The following is a 21,173-nucleotide window of genomic DNA, read 5'->3' as shown; positions in this document are numbered from 1 at the left end:
TTCAGTGGGAGGTACTGAGTGCTCATCACTTTTGAAAATTAGGCCACTTTTTTAGGTGTCTAAGGCTGAACTAGGAACTTAGCTTTAAGAACCCATTAAAAAAATCTTGGCTACAACTTCTGTCTCATTTGAAAATCAAGTTGTGTACCATATAGTAACAATGTGGAACTATAAAATGTAATTTTGATGTTGTAGTGTATTATTTTAACTTCAGTATGTTATCTGTAATATAAAGTTAATATGGGGTCGCAGAAGATATGCAGTGTAAGTGATTAGAAGGGTCTAAACATAGAAACAAAAAGAAAAGTTTGCACAGTTCATTTATTTAAAGAATGTGTATTTGAGGTTCATGTCCAAATGTGTTGATCTAGCTGTGATTAAAGTAAGATAAGGCCATTTTTACTTACTCCACTGTTTATTTATGCTAAGTAGCCTAATGACACACAGGGGTCTTGGCTTGTAACTGAAGGAGAACAGCAGTCACAGAAACGTGTAGTTGTTTTTTTAAACAGCTAATCTAATCAGACCACCATTTTTTCCTTTTGTACACTGTATTGAGATACATTACATTCAGCTTGAATCTCTGCAGATATAATGAAATATAAAATATTTTAAAATATTATAAAAGCTTCATGATCAGGGAAGATCATCAGCAAGGATCAGGAATATAGGATATAATCTGATCATTTAAAGATGATTTAAAGATTTAAAGGATCATTTAAAGATGCTTCCTGTTTACAAAGTACTAGTGGTAGCCTGGGTGATTATGCTTGGGGGCCGAAGGTTGAGAAACAAACTATCCCAGGCTATTAGTATAATAATCTGAGGCTACATCTTTCTGCAAAAAAAGGTGTTTACTATCTTGAGAGCCATCTCTGTGTAAAATCCTAGTAGAGACAAGGCACAGGTATTTTTTTTATCTTGGTGTCACTAGTCAAGATAAAACAAATACCCTTCTCCCTCCACCCCCTCCCAGCCCCAATGGGGTTTATCTCGGCTAGCAACATCTAGGTAAAAACTATAGTGCCTGCGCACTCTCAACGTTAGTTAGCTATTTCATTTTGCAGTGAAGACACAGCATTAGTATTTCAAAAATTCAAATTTTAAATAAGAGAGGGAAAAATCTACCCAAAATATATGGGCTGGCAAACTACAAAAACAGTGTTTAAAAATACTTCAAAATTTTTTGTCCTTCCTTTTCTCCTTCCTGTGATCTCCCTCCTCATTTCCCTCCCCACAGGTAAACAAGAGTTCTTCCCAGAATTGTTGCAAAATATTTTTATTTATGTTTTCTTTCAAAAGCAAACGGTCAGGAAGAGATGGAATTTTTGCAATGTAAACTAGATGCATAAATATAGTTGCAAGGGAAACAATTCATTATTATGTAAACATACTATCAGCTTATATTGATTACTTTTTCACGTCATGCTTGTATTGTTTTAGTTGCTTTTGAACTGATTCACGTAGAGGAAATTGCATTTGGAAAACAAAAGTATGTAAGTGGGAAGCAAATCCATAGGTAAAATATGACATTTTAAAGGATTATAGCCCTATTTTTATTAATAAGAAAATATTACACAAAATATCAAGAAATGTCTTTGAAAATTGTTTCAGCCTTTGCAGTGCTCATTTTCTTTAGATTACTAATTTGTTTTTAAGAGTTTCATAATGTGATTGTTCTGATGTTTTCTATATTTGGGGCTTGAGGTATAACATTTCCTCTCTTGGTTTGCATTAGGGGGAATTTGTTTCCTGTCTCTTGTCACTATTACGACAAATGACCGATAGACATTACCAGCAACTTCTTGATAGATTCAGCACAAAGGATGACCTGAGAGTAAGTAACAGATCTTCAGTTTTATGCCTTTAAATGTTCTCTCCTCTTCTTCTTCTTCTGCGTCTGTTCAGGAACTCTCCTGTCTCAGTTAAGGGGTGTGTTGATGTTTAAATATAATCTGTTTCTCTGACACACTGATGACAACTAATAGCTACATAAGTTTTTTCATTCATGTTTACTCAGGGGAATTTTTGTGGCTGTGGGTAGGATTTTGTCGTTTCTGTACTTAAAGCTGGTAGGAATGGGGAAAGGAAAACTATAGAATAGTGTTATAGCCCTTTCCTCACTCTCTAACCCCATCACAGCGAATAAACTAATCACAATCCAAGTTACAAATATGAAAAACCTCCATCCAGGGAGACAAAACTCTCCTGGATTTTTCCTATCAGCCACAGTTTAATTGATGTGACATGGTGCAATGACAGACTGGCAGCTTAAAGAAAATATACTCACACTAGTACCAGATTCAGAAAGAACAGACCTCTACGTATAGCTCATGAAACCCTGTAGATCCCTGACACTGTCCACTAAAAGTGCCAGGACCCTCCATAGTGAGTAGTATGACAAAGTTCCTCCTCTACCTTGGTGGGTCTTGCGCTTATTGGTGGATTTGCTCACCTTGGAGCTTCACAGCAGCCCTCAGCTTGGCCGTTTTTCTGAACCCACAGTCCAGTTCGACGACTCCTGTGTCTGACCAGGAGTTGGGAGGTTTGGGGGGAACCCGGGCACACCCTCTACTCCAGGTTCCAGCCCAGGGCCCTGTGGAATGCAGCTGTCTAGAGTGCCTCCTGGAACAGCTGTGCAATAGCTACAACTCCCTGGGCTACTTCCCCATGGCCTCCTCCCAACATCTTCTTTATTTTCACCACAGGACCTTCCTCCTGATGTCTGATAATGCTTGTACTTCTCAGTCTTCCAGTAGTACGCCTTCTCACTCTCAACTTCTTGCACCTCTTGCTCCCAGCTCCTTGCACACACACCACAAACTGAAGTGAGCTCCTTTTTAAACCCAGCTGCCCTGATTAGCCTGCCTTAATTGATTCTAGCAGCTTCTTGATTGGCTGCAGGTGTTTTAATCAGCCTGTCTGTCTTAATTGTCTCCAGAAGGCTCCTGATTGTTCTGGAACCTTCCCTGTTACCTTACCCAGGGGAAAGGGACCTACTTAACCTGGAGCTAATATATCTGCCTTCTATTACTCTCCTGTAGCCATCTGGCCCCAACCTGTCACAGTAGATATTATCCTAGCATCTTCCAATACGACGGCTGACTTCACTCATGTGCATAGGGAGATTAGCATGTTGCTTATGTTTAATGTAAGCTATTATACTATTGGTAGAATGCCTGAGTTACTTCCATTTTTAATTTTGATAAAGAAAAACCATCATTATTGCAGTTTCTAGACACAGTGGAAGTTTCTTAGGGGATCGTAGTTTGTGCGTAGAGGGTAATATTCACCCCTTCTCCTTGTAGCACAAAGCCTGTGTAAACTGTAGCTGTCTGAGGACAGAACTTTTATTATTGTTATTATTATTATTATTATTTATTAGCATCCTCTTGTCTATGAGAGATGCTGGGAATTGCAGCCTATGGTGTAGATGGTTTTTCAATGTCTCGTGTGATTGAATAGTCCAATCCGAGATTTGCACGATCTTTAACAGTTATTGCAAATGTATGTGTCTTGGTTGGGAGCTCCTGGCTTCCTATGGGCTCTTTTTCCTTCAAGCTGTAGGATCCAGCTTCTGTCATGGACTTTGATACCCTGTTGGAGATGATGGCGACACTTGTTACAATCACTTGCCAAGATTTTCCATTGGTCAGGATCAATTCCAAATTTCTTCATATGTAATTTGCATGTGTCTTTATAATGAAGCTTGTGATGTCCTGTTCTTGTTCCATCTGATAGCTCCCCGTATAGCATGTCCTTGGGTATGCATCCATCTTCCAACATACTCAAATGGCCCAGCCTGCGGAGTCATCTTTGCTTGAGCAGGGCTGTCACAGTTGGTAAATTTGCCCTTTGATTAACCTCTGCATTGGTGACTTTATCTTGCCATTTGGTGTTGAGTATGCAGTGAAACAGTGTAGGTGGAAACTGTTTAATCTTTTCTCCTGATGAGCATAAGTTGTCCATGTTTCCCCATCATACATGAGAGTGCTGAGAGAACACAAGCTTGGAAAGCTATGATTTTGGTCTTGATGGTAAGCTTTGAGTTGTTCCATGCTTTTTTAGTTAATCTGCTAAAGGTGGTAGCAGCCTTTCCAATGCAAACAGTTAGTTCTTCATCCAATGAGATGGATGGTGGTCACTGTAGAACCTAAACAGCTGAACTTTTGGACTACTTCTGGCTAGTTTGTATTTAAGGTGATTGAAGGATCTTGTGGAACTCCCTGTCCTAACACAACCATTTTCTTAATGCTGATGATGAGAGCAAATGCCTGACAAGCATCTGAAAGGCGGTCCATGAGTTCTTGTAGTAGATCTTCATCATGGGCTATGACGGCAGCATCATGAGTGAATAGAAGTTCCCTGATTAGCACCTTTTTAACTTTGGTCTTGGACTTTAGTCAGGACAGGTTGAAGAGTTTCCTATCCAATCTTGTGTGGAAATACATTCCATCTTTCCTGTCCTTAAACACACAGTTCAAGAGTACCAAGAAGAAGATTCCAAAGAGTGTAGGGGCAAAAACACATTCTTGCTTCCCTCCGCTTTCCATCTCAAAGCTGTCCAAAGTGGACCCGTCAAACTGGACAGTTGCTCTCATGCTGTTGAATGAACTTATAAGACTTAACAGGGTTGGTGGGCATCTAGTATTGCAAATAGACCTACTCTGCTGACTGTGTCGAATGCTTTCGTTAGGTCCACAAAGGCGATGTACAAAAGGCGGATGAGCAAATTCACTCAGTGTTTTTGCCAACCACATCCACACAGGATAGATTGGGCCCTTCAGCTGTGTCTGATAACCAATCGAGGAGTGGAGCCCCGAAAGGAGGGCATAGGGAAGATCTCCTTTGCACTGGGAGAGGGAAGATCTCCTGCAGCGTAGCTGGTTCCAAATATATCAACTCCCATCATTCCTTTGGTACAAACCAGTGAAGTCCAGAGGGGGACGCTGATACATGGGCAAAGCAGCCAGGCTATTGCAGCCACATCACATGGAGAGGATACTCCATCCTTTCTGGCAGCATGGACACAACACAGAAAGTGGCAGTTACAGGTTATAAACTCTCACTTGATTGGCGTAGAGGAGGGCTCCACAGATCACCTTCGATGGTGGGAAGAATCACTGCGTTCCATTGGTCAGCCCCGCCCACACAAAGCTGGGCAGCTCCCAGACAGCTAGGTGCTGACCCAGCATGGTATGTCTGCCTCATGGAGCGCATGGGACTAGACCAAAAGTTGAAAGGCAGACCAAAATCTTGCACCTGGCAAAAATAAAAAACCAAGAACTTCCCAGCTTGGAAGCTGGAATGTCAGGACCATGTGTCCAGGATTGACAGACAGTCACGACCTACAATACAAAAGTAGCATGCGGAAGTCAGCTTTGATAGACTATACTGCTGTACTGTGCTGTACAAACTCAATGTTGACATTGAAGCACTCCAGGAAACAAGACTTGGAGATGCTAGTTCTGTCCAAGAGGCCAATTATACCTTCTTTTGACAAGGTAAAAGCAGTGAAGAAAATCATCTGCATGGTGTCAGTTTCACTGTGAGAAACAATTTAGGGTAAAGCTCCTAAAAACACCCATTGGGAAGTCAGAGCATATCATCTCACTTGAACTTCAGACGACCATCGGCTCTGTGAACATCATTAGTGCTTATGCACCAACACTCAAATCAAGCCCCAAGGAAAAGGATACATTTAACGACTCTTTGCATCAAGTCATCAAAAGAATACCATCAACTGAGGACAGAATTTAGGGGCAGAGTATGTGGCATCCTTGCATCCTTTCTGTGTTTGCCTAATCCAGGCCATCGAGTGGAACAGGAACTGGAACCCCCCTACATAGGAGCTTCTATCAATTGGATCCTCATTATTGTGGACTTATTTGCCACACCCCAAACACCTCCATTCTGGGCCATGTGGAACTGGTGAGGAGCCCTAATTTGTGGCACGCAAAGAGTGTGGAGTGTTCTTACACATCCACTCTTCGACCACTCACTCGCTGTGCAGCCATGGGGGGTCCACTAGTGAGCCTTCTTGGAGTTAGTATATGTTCCTACTTGGAGGACTTCAGTTCTGTACTGAAATGGTGAATCTGCCGTAATGGTGAATAACAGCCAGAGAGTTCACTAAACTTTCAATAGCATTTTACCAGTAATTTCATTTACAATATCTTAGAGTCTAAATCTAGTAAATTTTGAAAAGTCGTACTGTTTCTGTATGCACTAGTTACTACACGGTGCTATAATAGTTGGGATCCCTTAAGTGTCAGTTCTAACATTCCATCATACTGTTCAACCCCCAGACTCTGAAAAGAATGGCAGTAACTCTCAAAATGAGGGACAGCTCACCATGAAATATGAGAGAGAATGAGGGACATAAAATTTTTTATTCCTTAATTTTTTTTAAAAAATGTACACCTATACAAAAGGCCTGGAACATATTATAATGAAACTAAATAATGATTCTGTGAACTAAAGCATACATTAGGTAGAAAGCCATTATTTACAATAAAATAAAAGGTCACAAGGAATAGATGCTTTGAGAGGAATGATGCACACAATATATCGCTTGGTTGTTTCTGGAGCATGGGAAGGAAGGGAACTCTCTACAGAGTACACACACACAAATTACTCAATTACTATTGCCCGGCAGATGGCAGGGGTGTTCTGTTGCTCATCATCTACTGCCTAGTGGGGGTGTGAAGGGTGTAACACACACAGTATATTACTCTGTCTGTCTTCCCTGAGGTGAGGCGTATAGAATGCAGTGTATATGTCAGGGTTCCTTCCCCACTCTGAACTCTAGGGTACAGATGTGGGGACCTGCATGAAAACCTCCTAAACTTACTTTTACTAGCTGAGGTTAAAACTTCCCCAAGGTACAAACTATTTTACCTTTTGCCCTTGGACTTTCGCTGCCACTATCAAACATCTAAACGGTATATTACTAGGAAAGAGTCTGTTTGGAAACATCTTTCCCCCCAAAATCCTCCCAAACGTTACACCCCCTTTCCTGGGGAAGGTTTGATAAAAATCCTCACCAATTTGCATAGGTGACCACAGACCCAAACCCTTGGATAATAAGAACAGTGAAAAAGCATTCAGTTTCTTAAAAGAAGAATTTTCATAGAAGAAAAAGTAAAAAGAATCATCTCTGTAAAATCAGGATGGTAAATACTGTACAGGGTAATTAGATTCAAAACATAGAGAATCCCTCTAGACAAAACCTTAAGTTACAAAAAGACACAAAAACAGGAATATCCATTCCATTCAGCACAGCTTATTTTCTCAGCCATTTAAAGGAATCAGAATCTAACGCATATCTGGCTAGATTACTTACTAAGTTCTAAGACTCCATTCCTGTTCTGTCCCCGGCAAAAGCATCACACAGACAGACAGAGAGAGGCTTTGTTTCTCCCACCCCCCAGCTTTTGAAAGTATGTTGTCTCCTCATTGGTCATTTTGGTCAGGTGCCAGCGAGGTTATTCTAGCTTCTTAACCCTTTACAGGTGAAAGGGTTTTTCCTCTGGCCAGGAGGGATTTTAAAGGTGTTTACCCTTCCCTTTATATTTATGACAGTATATTTCACAGTATCTGTTCCCTGGGAGATGTCCTTGTCCCCCTTTGCAATGGTGTGTCTCAGGGTCCCCTGATGAACCAACACTTTTTGAGCAGGGCTTTGTGCAGAGACTACCAAGCAGGGGAGGAACAAAGGAGAAGGCAGAGGAGAGTGGTGGTGGTGGCGACATGGTGCATTCTGTGAGTAGTAGTTCCACACCACTCTACGATTGCTTGGTTTCCTCTTGTGGGAGACTCCATCTCTTAGGATGCTGTGGGCAGAGGGAAGTCAAATGCTCATGGTTGGGCCAATGGCCTCAGAATCTCATGTCCAATCTCAAGAACCTCCAGTCCTTCGGTAAGGGACATCAGCCTGCCAGGGACTTTGCAGTTGCAATGCAGGACTGTGGGACTGCTCTAACAATCAGGGCCAGGTGCTGGAGGTCCCAAATAATGCATGGCCCTTGAGAGGTATGCACCGCATTCTTGTGAAAAGTACTATGTATTCTTTAGTGGGCACAGTCCAGACTGAGATTAAAGTTTATCAAAATGTATTTTGTTTACAGTTAGAGATGTCTGGATGAAGTTTTCTCTGTTCCATGTTATATTTGTAGAACAAATAAGATGATGTTGAGAGATCATCTCTGGGATGAATTAGTTCAGAAAGATGTTGCTTTCTTATACTGAGATATTTTCTGTGAGCGGTAATCTGTATTACATTTCTTGATTTAATACAAATTTTCACCTACTATAGTAGCTGTAATTAGTCCAAGGTGGTAATTAATGTATGTTGTGGAGAATTGGGCAACTAAGTTGGGTAAGAATTTTTATAAGGTTTATATTCCTACTTAATTTTAAGACGCTGTTTTTTGTTGCTGATTCCAATGAGGATTTAGTTTTAGGAGTTTATTTCCAGAGGTTTTGAGTCTGCATGAAATATGGAAATGTATAGTTTATAAGTACTTACTGGGCAAAATGTTTTTGAGTTTATTCATGCTTCAGGAATGCAAAATTGAAAATGTCTAGGATTATTGTTTGAGTGGTGTTTAGTTCTTGGTTTGAAACACATTTGTATTCCCAACCACCCCCTAACCCCCACTCCCCTGTTATTATACAAAGACCTTTAGAAAGCAGCCATAGTCAGCTATGTCAGTCCTCAAAGTGAGCAGGTCCCAGGAACTTATCTCGAGCATCTTTTATTTTCCACGAGATGGACCCTACTCCCATCAAAGTCAATGCAAGCTTTACTGCTGATTTCACTGAGAATATGTTCAGTACACATGATAGGCATACCTGCACTTCTGAAATTGAAATAAGGAAATTGAAAAGGAAAAAGTGCAGATAGGAATCAGTATTTTGTGTTAATCTTCTCTCTTTCTCTCTCATTTGATATGTTAATCATTTTGTTTGTCTTAAGTATGCTTTAGGCCAACACCTATCTAAACTACATCATGCCACTTACCTCTGTATTCTTATGTTTGTTTTATTTTGGCCACTGAATGTTCATGATATGCTGTTTGTAGTGTTTAAAAAAAAAAAGACAGCATCAACATGAAATCAAGTTTTAAAAAGTAAAAGCACCTATCACCTGATGACATTTCTCTGCTATGTTGCTGTTAGCCAGGGTTATCTGAACTCAAAGCTATGGTAACTATTCTCTATTTTCCAGGCAGTGTCCAGAAATAAAGCAGTGGGGGACACAGCACCTCTGTCTGATAAATCACTGGTGCACACAAGAGTGCTTCCACCCAAAAAATCCTTGTTTTTATTTAAGCACACATCTAAAACAGCAATAGTCTAGAGCACCTCAGAATATAGCTACTCAAAGTCTGAAGTGGTGGTGAGTGGCAGCAGCAGGTTTCCAGTGGCCAGCCTTCCTCCTCGCAGCTGGGGAGATAAATGTCAGTGTCGTCTTGCTCGTAGAAAGTCTAAGCTTCTCCGAGGCTTCTCCAAAGTGCACACACTATCTAAACTCCTTGTAGGTTTCTCCAGACAAAGCACATAACTCAAAATAACTTGTAATAAGCTAACAATTTCCCTAACAGCAGCAAAGAACTCATAATTTTTACTTATCAGCAAAGCAGCTCACAAGAAACTTGCAAACACAGGCACCCAGACCAAGGTCAGCTATCCTTGTTAGTAACACCACAGCTGTGGAGATGTCTTTGTCTGCCGAAGCAAGGCCAAATTCTTTCTTGCTATGTGGTGTTCTCACTTCCAGCTTATGGTGGGTAAGTGCACAAGATGGATGCGGGTTACATCCAGACCAGTTCTTTCATAACAACTGGAGACTTACACAGTCACTCTGATGTATTTTGTGCAGAGCGGGTGGGTTGGCCAAGACATCAATGATAGTAGACATCAGATGATTGCATTGTGATACCAGCTCATTAGCACCTTTGCCAGGTATTTGAGCAGTGTGCTCTCCTAAGGTAATTTGAAAACCTAGAGGGTTTGGGAGTTTGTAAATGGCTTATGTAAACATATTCTAGACTTTGTATTGCTCTCACTGTGAATATTGCTTTCAGTATTCTGTCCCTGTAATTTGCTATTTGTGCTGAATGATTAGTCACCTAAACTACTGATTTTCAAGGTGACCATATGAACACTTGCAGTATGAACATCTGAATGAATATGTTTGCACAGTATTTATGACATTTTCTCTTTTCAAAAATGCTTGTGCAAACAAAAATTCACATATGTGGACAATTGTGAAAAGGGAACTAAAGGTGTTGCTGGTATTATCAAAGTGGAATTTTATTTTTAATGGTACAAAATTTTGTTTACAATATTCACCTAACTCTATTAAAGACTCTCTGCACAGTTCATTAATTACTATATAACATCCAAGATATTTTAAAGGAAAACATCAATTTAAAAGTAACATTTGTATCTAATTTTTTTTATCTAATGCAGCTAGAAGTAATACCTCAGATTGTTGTAACTGAAAGAGATGTGTATATAGACAAATATGTCCTACATTTCTTCAGTTTATTTTGTGTACATGACAGTGCTTTGAATATAGTTATTGTTTCATTTTGGTCAGTGCACCAAGTTGTTTATGTGGTTCTTTCACCTTGCAAAAAGGAAAAGAAAAAATATCTTTTGAACGGAAATGAGGCTGTAAAATGACAAGAAAGAAAATGACAAAGGATTCAGGGACAGAAATATAGCACTTGAAACTCCATTTAACTCAGTTTTTGAAACTGACTCAATTTCATTTGGCAGCATCGCTTTCAAGTCTATGTAATTAAGATTATGTATGTCTTTTTGTTTACCTTTCAGTATAATTTTATAGTAGCAGAGCTACTGCTTTCTTTCTCTTTTGGGGGGGCAGGGAGGAGGGACACCAGTAAGTACAAACTAATTGTATATAACTTTTAATGTATATATTTTATAATAATGTGTAGGGGCACCAGTCCGGTTCAGAGCACTATTGTGGAAGGACAGTCCCTGCCCCAAAGAGCTCAAATCTAATTTAAGATGAAATGGAACAGTGGGAATTACAAAAACTAGGAAGGAGTGGGAAAGAGGAGGAGGAATAGGAAACAGCAATACAAGCAAGCCAGCTATGTGCACAGCTCAGAAGCCCCTGCTGGCCATCTACCTAACCTTTATCAATTCATAGTTTACCATGGACAAAGTGACAGAGTGGGTATACAGGAGAGATTTGAAGGAGGACAGGATAGTAATTTTACAGACTATGGGTGAGATCTTTATCATTGCTCTGGCCCTTCACACAATGGGTAAGAGGACTGGAGTGGTAAAAAGGCGTCTTAAAAGTCCCAATTGCAGTCTGGGGAGGATTCTCCCCAGCACAGGCACTGTGGAAGACAGTTCTCGGATTGCCTTCCAAGTACCCCATCACAAGCCCAAGTGGAGAGGGCTGGACTGGGGGAAGGAGTGGCATGTCAAGGATAGGGATGCAGGATGTAGCATTGTGGCCTATAGGACAGCCATGCTCTAGCCCCTAGAGCAGCCCATGATTGGAAGGGTGCAAAAGTGGTTTAAAGCCAATTTACCCCCTTAGCCTGTAGGCTTTGAGTTCTGTGCTTCCCTAGTTTGGGGAGGTTTTTTCCGTGTAAGAAGACTATATGGACCAAAGCTCAAAGGCACTTGTGAAGAAATCAACAAACGACCTTCACTATTTCAAAAGGCTGTGCCTTGCATTGAATCACAATAGTACACATATTCCATTTGTTGGCACAAAAGAATATTCCTGCTGGAAGAAATAGCACAAAATGTCACGTTTGTGAAGTGGCTTGAATCTTGCAGTAAAATATGGAAGAGTTTATATAAATTTCAGTTAGGATTATTAAGAGACAGTGTTTGGTTGCCTGGAGCATAGAAAAAGAAGAAACTACTCCCATGCTGCCAATTAAAATCTGAGATATACGAGACATTAATTATAACTATACTCCAACCAACCAAATGTTACTGCAGTTATACTGCCAGCTGAAATGCTTTTTAAATGTTAAAATCTGTTCCTGAATCATTATGATGTGTTCACTGGGGCTGGTACAGCTGTGTGAGACAATAGCTTATGGAAAAGCAAGTGTATTTGGAATTCTAGATTATGAAATTGATTTGCAGTGAGTAGTACCTGTTAGTAATGCCTCATAAGGATTTTGGAATATAGGGACCATGAAACAGAAATGAGCAATTCCATCATACTTTTCTATCCTATGTCTCCTGGAGGTATAATTCTGACAAAAAATGTGCTGTGGAATTTATTTTAAAGTGATTATAGAGTTAAACTGCTTGGCACTAAGTATTTGGGGAGGAGTAGTGCTGACATATGGATGGATTCTAGCAAACTAATGCCCCAGACAGTAAAACACCAATAGCTGAACTGTAACTAAATGTATACATGTACCTGTCCATTTGCCCACAAAACTGTAATGGATCCTTGAGTAAATGTGTTACCAAAATAAAAAAACCTAAACAAAAATTAAAACCAAACACTGTATGATTTCTAAGAAATAAAATAAAATAAAAATTATCTATGGATTATTTACTCTTTTGAAGACATTACAGTCTATCAGCAAATATTACAAAAAGCTCAGTTTTGGAAAATGTTTCTCTCCTCCTACTCCTCTCCCCTTGCTTCACCTTTTCCCAACTTTTAGCTATGAATTATTCTGGCTTTATATGTATATATTAAATTTTAAAAGTGCATTTAAGGTGCCCAGTAATTAAGGTTTTTTGGACATTTGCAGTCGTGCTTTACATATATATATATATATATATATATATATATATATATATCTGCAAATTTACAACCTTAATTACTGTATCGGGCACCTCAAATGCATTTTTTGTTTTAATATAATTTGTCACTGGGCTTATGAAACAGATTTGCAATATTCTTGTTTTTTCTGTTAAAATTATTCAATTTAGAAAATAATTGTTCTGGTGTAGTTTACCCAGATTGTAATCAAGGTATCTAAATGTGTTGTTATTTTAAGACCCCTTGAAATCCAAGGCTTGTGTGGCTTTTATGTTTTGTTTTTGATTTGTTTGTTTGTTTTAAGGTGGGATTTTTGTTGTTAACTTAAACACATTTAGAGAGGAAAAAGCTGCATTGAACAAATTTTGATCAGAAATGGTGCGACAAACTAGGAAAATAACTATATTATGTTATGTGTGACTTTGTTTTCCATGGCATGTGAGTGAATACAGACAGCAATATCAAAGAAGGCTGTAAAGAGGTCGTTACAAAGCTGGCAGGAAAGTAAAACAGTGAAATGGATAAGTCAGCCTCACATACACAGCTTCAAAGGAATTAAGATAACAATGGCTGGGCCATCAATTGGTGGGAAAATTCACCTAGCTAGCTCAATCCATCTTTACTCTTCCCAAGGCTAAGCCTGGCATCAGGAAACCTAGCTCCTCAAAGACCCTAGAAAAGGGAGGGATTTTTTGGATGATCTGAGAGACTGGCCAGGATGTACCAGTGAAAAGGCTGACAATCTGACCAAGATACAGACAGAGGGAAAAGGCTGCAAGCAGTACAGGCTGTTTCTCCCAATTCAGAGATGGGGAATAAGCCAGACCCCTTGATCTCTCTCTCTATGCAGAGAGGCTAAGTTTAGGGAGGAGAATATGCATACAGGTCTCTGTCATTGTAAATATAGTTTCCTAAGCGTTGTGTGTCTTTTGGTCAAAATAAATTAGGTTTTGTTCTGAAGAAGACATTTCTGTCTCACTGCAAACATATGCTATCACAGGATCCCAAAGAGAAACCCTGGCAGGGCCCATCCCCAGTTAGACTTGCTGAATTAGATATGATTAGTATCAAGAAGCTATAGCCAAGGTCCTACTCTGAGGGTATGTCTATACTACCGGTCGGATCAGCGGGGCCGATCGATCCAGCGGCGGTCGGTTTATCGTGTCTAGTCTAGTCTAGACCCCCGAGCATTCTCCCATCGACTCCTGTACACCACCAGAGTGAGAGGCGCAGGTGGAGTCGACAGGGGAGTGTCGGCAGTCGACTCACCGCAGTGAGGACACCGCGGTGAGTAGATCTAAGTACGTCGACTTCAGCTACATTATTCATGTAGCTGAAGTTGTGTAACTTAGATCCATATCCCTCCCACCCCCAGTGTAGACCAGGCCTGAGAGTGGATAAATTCAGAGAGCTAAAGGCCCAAGGCCTGACCTCTTTGAGGGATTCATTCAGAGAGACCCCAAGAAGGGACAGCTATGCAGCTAGCCTGGTATCCATGACAGATGATGCCCTCCATACCATAAACACAGAGATTTTTTCAACATGCTGCTGCGGGGGGCGGGGGGGAGTCTGGTCAGTGTAATCTGCTTCCAGATTTTTGTGCACTGGCATCTTGAATGTCATCCTTAGCTGCTGTACTCCCCTTTACAGTGCTTCTCTCAGGAATCATCTCAGCTTCAGACAATGTCCATCACCTACAATTCAGTAAATATTGTGTTTGAAATGTACATCTGGGCATTCAGAACTATTAGATATCCTGAGCCTGTATCTGCATATAGGGAGCTAATTCAATACAGTTGAGATAGGCAGAATCAAATACTATTGTCTCAAGGTCATGTACTGCATTGATTCTGTTCAGCCAATAATATCCCTCGCATCACATTTTTCATGATGTGATGCTCACTTTGCTTACTAGAAAAATACGGACAGTGTTAAACAAAAGAAGAATGGGCCATTGGAAGTAATGCCCTGTCCAGGAATTTTTTATTTATAAAGATTTGAAAGACTCTCTACAGTGGCTGTTTAATTTTGTCATTTCATTTATCTCACTGATTTAAATTATTTGAGATTACTTAGCTCAGAAATGGTGCTTTGTATCCTCAAAGCAGTTTACAAACATTAGCTATTTTTACAAATGAAAAGAATGAAGCAGAGAGGTTAGTGACCTGCCTAAAGCAAGATAGCTGGGGTTAAAAGTCTCTGGCCTACTCATCACTATTGCCCAGTCCTATAAGTGTCCCCCTCTGTTTCTGACCTCCTGCTGCATAAAGTGGAGATTCTCTTATACATTTTAGGAGTGATGAAAACTGGACATGATCATGGAGACATTAAGATCTCTGTAATACTTGGGAAATGTTGCTTTGGCTTGCAAAGTGCTCTTGGAAACACCTCTGTGGAAATGTATGTGTGGGAAACTTGGAGTATCTTTGCGATTTCCCCCTTCTGTATGTCACTGTCACTCAAATAACACATTAAATCAATTTCCCTATTTTTAGGAAAAGTGAGTTAACAATCTATTGACATTTCCTTGGGAAGTAAATAAAAAGTGTGGAAAAGAAGTACTCCTGGAAACAAGTGTCACAATATGTTTGTGGTTCTGTTCTTTGTAATTGCTTTTATCGTGGTTATGAAAATATTTCTGGAGTTCATTTTTCCTTTTCTTTTTTTTTAACAAAAAGATAGAGTGAGGTTTCCTCTCTTCCTTCCCTAGGATTTCCTGCTGCAAATTTTTACTGTGTTTCGAATACTCATACGACCTGAGATGTTTCCAAAAGACTGGACTGTGATGCGTTTGGTTGCGAACAAGTAAGACATTTTTAAATACAGTATAATTAATGTTCAGGAGGAGTGAATATACGTGTGTGCTATATATAATAAATATGCAAAATTTCCTTTAAATCTTTCCATTTACAATATTTGATGAGCACAAAATATTTTTTATAATTCTCCTGATCCTTTCAGTTAATTAATTGTCACATAACAAATTCATGACCTAACTAGTATCCTTTATACTGCTGATAATGAATTTTAATCAGCTCTTTATAACATGGAGCCCTCTTAAATATGTTTACAGAAAGGCAGTTGTTAATAATTACTATCTTTCTTTTCCAAGTTGCAAATGACAAATTATTACAGAACTTCATCTAAATAACTGTTTATTAAAATAATAACTTGGTAATGATTCAGATCTGCTTGTTCCCAAAAGGAAATCAAACTTTTGCAAGAACATTTTTAAAAAATTAGGGCTTGTGAAAGTGCCCAAATTGATCTTCTCTGTTCACAAAACAGGTACAGGTACAGCGTAGCGTAGGCTTCCATCCACTGCCCTGCCAATATGCCTCAAAGACTGAAATGAAGCCACCTCTTTGCTTATTCCATTCTTGCACCTAAGAGACTGACAACAGCATGCCAGTTTTTCTGATTTGGATACTGATCACTGGCAGCTGGACTGAAACCACCAAACTAATTTCACCAAGATCACTAAACAGCAAAACATTTTGTTATAATCCCAAGGGTGACACCTGACAGGAATTAAACCATTGCATCCAGTGAAGTGAGCTGTAGCTCACAAAAGCTTATGCTCAAATAAAGTTGTTAGTCTCTAAGGTGCCACAAGTACTCCTTTTATTTTTGTGAAGACAGACTAACACGGCTGCTACTCTGAAACCTGTCATTATTATTGTTAGTGTTACTTATTTGTGTTGTGGCAGTGCCTGTAGGCTCCAGTGATGCTGTACAAACTCATTATAGCAGTCTGTGACGTTCCCCTCTGGTGTTATCCGGACCAGTGATCTGCTAGGTCACTCCAATCCTCGACTCTGGGAGCCAGCCTTACTCTGCTCTGCTGTGAGAACCCCCACTGCTGGGCTGTTCACACACAGCCCCTGGCAAGTAAGCTGCTCCTTGGATTGTGCAACCGAATGACACTAGCCAATATCTCTGGTCCCAGACACAACCCTAGGAACCTCCATCTTGCAGTCTCCAGTTATGCCCACTGGATGCTGCAAGCTTATATGTGTTCGTCAGTTTAACAAAGAAATTGATATGTACCAGGCTTGTTCTCCCAAGGGGAGTCTCTGACACGCTTTAAACGAAACGCACTGCTTCAGGTAGAATAAACAAACAGATTTATTAACTATAAAGATAGATTTTAAGTGATTATAAATCAAAGCATAACAAATCAGATTTGGTCAAATGAAATAAAAGCAAAATGCATTCTAAGCTGATCTGAACACTTTTAGTGTCCTTACAAACTTAGATGCTTCTCACCACAGGCTGGCTGGTTGCTCTTCAGCCAGGCTCTCCCCTTTGATCAGTGCTTCAGTTGCTTGGTGTGATGCCTGTAGATGTAGGTGAGAGAGAGCATGGCAAATGTCTTTCCCTTTTATCATGTCCTTTCTTCCCTCTTGGCTTTGCCACCCCCTTCAGAGTCAGGTGATCATTACCTCATCGCAGTTCCAAACTGACCAAAGGAAGGGTTTAAGGGCTTGTCTACACTGGCAATTTACAGCGCTGCAACTTTCTCGCTCGGGGTATGAAAAAGCACACCCCTGAGTGCAGCAAGTTTAAGCGCAAACAAAAGTGTAAACAGTGCACCAGTGCTGGTAGCTATGCCCCTCGTGGAGGTGGTTTTTTAGAGCACCGGGAGAGCTCTCTCCCAGTGCTGTGCTGCGACCCCACAAGCCACGTTAAAGCACTGCTGTGGCAGCGCTTTAGTGTTGCCAGTGTAGACTACCCCTAACAGACGCTTTTGTTGCTGCGTAGACCAGCATCCTTTGTTCCTGTGAGGCTGGGCTGGGTTTGTCCCATACCTGCCCTGTTGAGGTGTGAACTGCCTCTCTATTCTTGGAGAGTTTTTGCCTGGGTTTGCTTTAAGCCATGAGGATACATTTTCAGCCTCATAACTATGTACATGAAATTATAACCTATAACATTACTGTAACAATTACTATAACATCACTATAACAACCATGCTCAGTGCATCATGAGCCTTCCAAAGACACCCAACATAACAAACTTTGCATTGGATCCCACACAATCATTTTACAAGGATGAACAAGGGGGTGCTGGGTGTTCCCCCGGGGTACAGAGCATCACACAGTCCCTGCCTATTATGGCTCAATTCAGCAATATTTGGTGTCCAATGACTATGTGTCTGTGTGTAAGCATTTGTCAAGCTTTCTTGTGATTTAGGAGGCAAACATTTTCCCTCACTTATTTTTCTCACTTGATTTAATTCTCCTCATCTTGCTGAATTTAAATTCCAGTGAGAAATGCTAATAAGCAAGGAATGGATGTGATCATTTATTTCTTCGTGAGATATAAGAAAGATGAGTCTGAAAGGGAGAACGTACATCTGAGTAATCATGCTGAGGAAATAAATCGAGAAACATGAAAGAGAGAAAAACAGAAGAACCTTCAAAACGAGAACATAGTATAAGAAAGTGTTACATATTTCAGAAACAGCTGGGTTGGCAGATGGCTTGGCAACAGCTGACATGTAGAAGACTGAGATTTAGGAGTGACCTTGACATTCATTCCCCAGGCTGGCGGTGATCAGATCAGCTAAAGGTGAAGTCTTTCAGCTCTGCAGGGAGGCTATTGGCCCCACCATTATCCTAGTTAGCATCAAGCATTGCTGTTACTGAATTCACATCATGCCATTGATGACTGCCTAGATGGGAACCATGTGCCCAGCTCCATCATGAAATAAGATAGATACTGGAATGATGATAATAGCTTATGCTAGGAATTGATGCCATGAGGGAGAATAAGGGAGATAAAAATTCACTTTGATACTATATCATGTGGCGATTTGTGAAGAGAAAAATATTCCTGTATAAAGGGGTTTCTGGATCGTGGCCTTCCACCATTCTGGTAATATTGGCCTGCACCTCTCTCACTATAAATACCAGAGGCAGCTCTGGTTTGTCTGTGAAAGTGGGGGATGTTCACCAGGCCTTTTACACTGTTGTGCCTCTGACAGGGCAATCAAAGTGGAGATTCAGCATTCCAACCCTATCCATTGCAATCCTATCTCTTATACCTGCTTTCAAGGGTAGCAGTGAGCCCCCGCTCTCTGTTTTGGCTTAGGTTAAAAAGCCCCAGATGCATTGGTTTCCTAACTGGAACCACCTGCTGAACTCCTCTCCATTTCTTAGTCATGCGGAGCAGGTCCCCATGGAAAGCCCAAAGCTAAGAACTTCTCTTCCTGCAAGGAGCCACAGAAGAGTAGCTGAGCCACAATCGCTCACAGCCTGAGCACCTTCCTGAGTCGGGGAAGGTACTGAGGGGTTGGGTGACATTCTAAGGCTCTAACATCACCACACAGTCAATGAGATCACTACAGAGATGCCTCTGGAATTGTGGGGCAATCCTCTTTAGCTCCTGTAGTTCAGCAAACCCAGCTGTTCTCACTGATCAAGGACTCTTCTTGAACTCATTATTCCAATTCACCTCTAATGGGAAGAACTACAAGATCCTAGCCCAGGTTCTTAAGAGCATAATCGTTGAGAAATCTGGCATCTTTTCTGACTCCCTTCTTTCCAGAAGGAAAATCTGGGCTCTCTAAGGGATGTTCCCTTGTACTTTGCCAATTACATATTGGCTGGAGAGTGGTGCCAAGAGGCTAAGACATAAAAGGGAATATCAGACAAGAAAAGAGGCTGGTTCTTCATCAATGACGACCATCTCCACCAGAGGGAAAAGTAAACCAATTGCCCAAAAAAACCAAACCACTATCCCCCAACCCACCTGAATAAAGCTTAAAAGCATTCCAGAGCCTAATTTCTCTTCCACAAACTGTGGTTCCTCCCCTGAAGAAGGGAAACTCTTGGTTTTGGATCCTGATAACCCGAAACTGGAGAAGCAGGTGAGAGGCTGTGGTGCTTCCCAGGGGAATCTAGGATTTTGAGGCTCCTTACTGCCACCTCGCCTTAGCGTGAGGAAGCCTCTCATGGGTCAGGTCCCCAACTCCACTGGCCCCAGGCAACCTAACCACTCCACTGTAGGCTACAGCCCTCACTGTCACTCTGCAAGTTAGCTGTTGGCACACTCCCACCCTCAAGCCCTGAGTGCCTCCCTGGAGCATCCAGCCTGTGGTCCACTGGACATATGCAGAATTCACAGATCTGCTGTTTCTAAAGAAATAGTCTACCTCAGCTTACCAGTTTCACCTCAGATACCACTCCCCTCAACACACAGCACTTTGATAGGTTCAGAGTGAAATCGAGTATAAGTTTATTTAACAAGCAAAGAGACTGATGTAGTAGCAAGTAGAAGTATTGTAATGAAATGATTATATATGAAATAAAATCTTAACATTTATTCGGGATCCTAAGCTTAGTTAACTGTATACTCTGATGTCGTGTAAAGTAATGCTCACCAAAAATCCTTGTACCACTTTGCAGCCAGGTTTGCTGTGATCCCCCTTTCATGAGACATGTATGCTGTCAGTTTGCATTCCCAGGTGAAGGACTCTGTGTGTTTCTTTGCCCCCCAAGATATACCAGTCCAGTCCTTTGTCTTTATTCATATACAGGACACACCTGTGCTGTATTGTTTATTCCTTTCAGTTTTCTCTCTTGTAGATTTTGCAGTCTTTTATATAGGCTCTGGCTAATGTGCAAATAGGATACATTGTACGGCATACGATACACAACTGCTTGGACAATGTCTATTACCTCCTGCCTGAAAGGAACATGTCTGAGATATGTCACCTCCTAGTGATCTGCCTTAACTCCAAGACCTTAAAAAAATAATTTTAGTATAGACAGATAACTCCTTACATATTACATGTGCATACATTCTACAGTGGTTATGATGACCAGTGGGCTACTAGCTCTTGCTAGGAACCTTACATGCCACTTTACGTTCAAGTATCCGACTTAGGGGGTACATGTAAAACCCTGTGCGTGCCCTCTGTGAGTTGGCACCAAGGGTCTGAGTCACAAGAGGTTCTTTCCCCAAACATGTTTAAAGCAATAGAGAGGAAGGTGGTGGCCGCTGTCACGAGACAACCTGCTCATTCTCTTTCTCTGGCTAACTCCAAGGCAGATATCACTTGTCCAAAACTAAATAGAATTTGCCATCTTTTTTAATTCCTCCTCCTCTAGAGAGACTTTAGGGAAACTTGGAAACAGAGGGAAAAACCTTAAGCAACAAGCCCTGAAACTCTACATGGTTCTAGAGTACAAAGATTCTATTTTCCTTCTCCAGGAAGGGTTCAACAAGATTCACTCATCTCTCACTTCAGATACTTATTGTTACTCTGAGTGTCATTTTGTCCATCTTTAGCTTGTAGGTCTTCTGGTCTCATTATTCCATGGGGGTGAGAAAACTTCAGAGTTTCCTCTTAGGGCATGTTTACATTTGGGGAGTG

General features: G+C 40.8%; 1 protein-coding gene across 4 annotated transcripts in view; it reads left to right on the top strand.

Moving 5' to 3' along the window:
* DOCK4 (dedicator of cytokinesis 4) overlaps positions 1-21,173 on the top strand; it is a 410,395-nt gene that overhangs the window by 303,493 nt on the left and 85,729 nt on the right. For all 4 annotated transcript variants that reach the window (XM_037888663.2, XM_037888655.2, XM_043549556.1 and 1 more), the window contains exons 26-27: positions 1,739-1,837; positions 15,504-15,598. In XM_037888663.2, coding sequence (XP_037744591.1) covers positions 1,739-1,837; positions 15,504-15,598 — 194 coding nt within the window. The remainder of the gene's footprint in view (positions 1-1,738; positions 1,838-15,503; positions 15,599-21,173) is intronic.

This window comes from Chelonia mydas, chromosome 1 (assembly GCF_015237465.2).
Source record: "Chelonia mydas isolate rCheMyd1 chromosome 1, rCheMyd1.pri.v2, whole genome shotgun sequence".
NCBI lineage: Eukaryota > Metazoa > Chordata > Testudines > Cheloniidae > Chelonia > Chelonia mydas.
The sequence above is the reverse complement of the archived record's forward strand: the minus strand, read 5'-3'. Positions and strand labels throughout refer to the sequence as shown.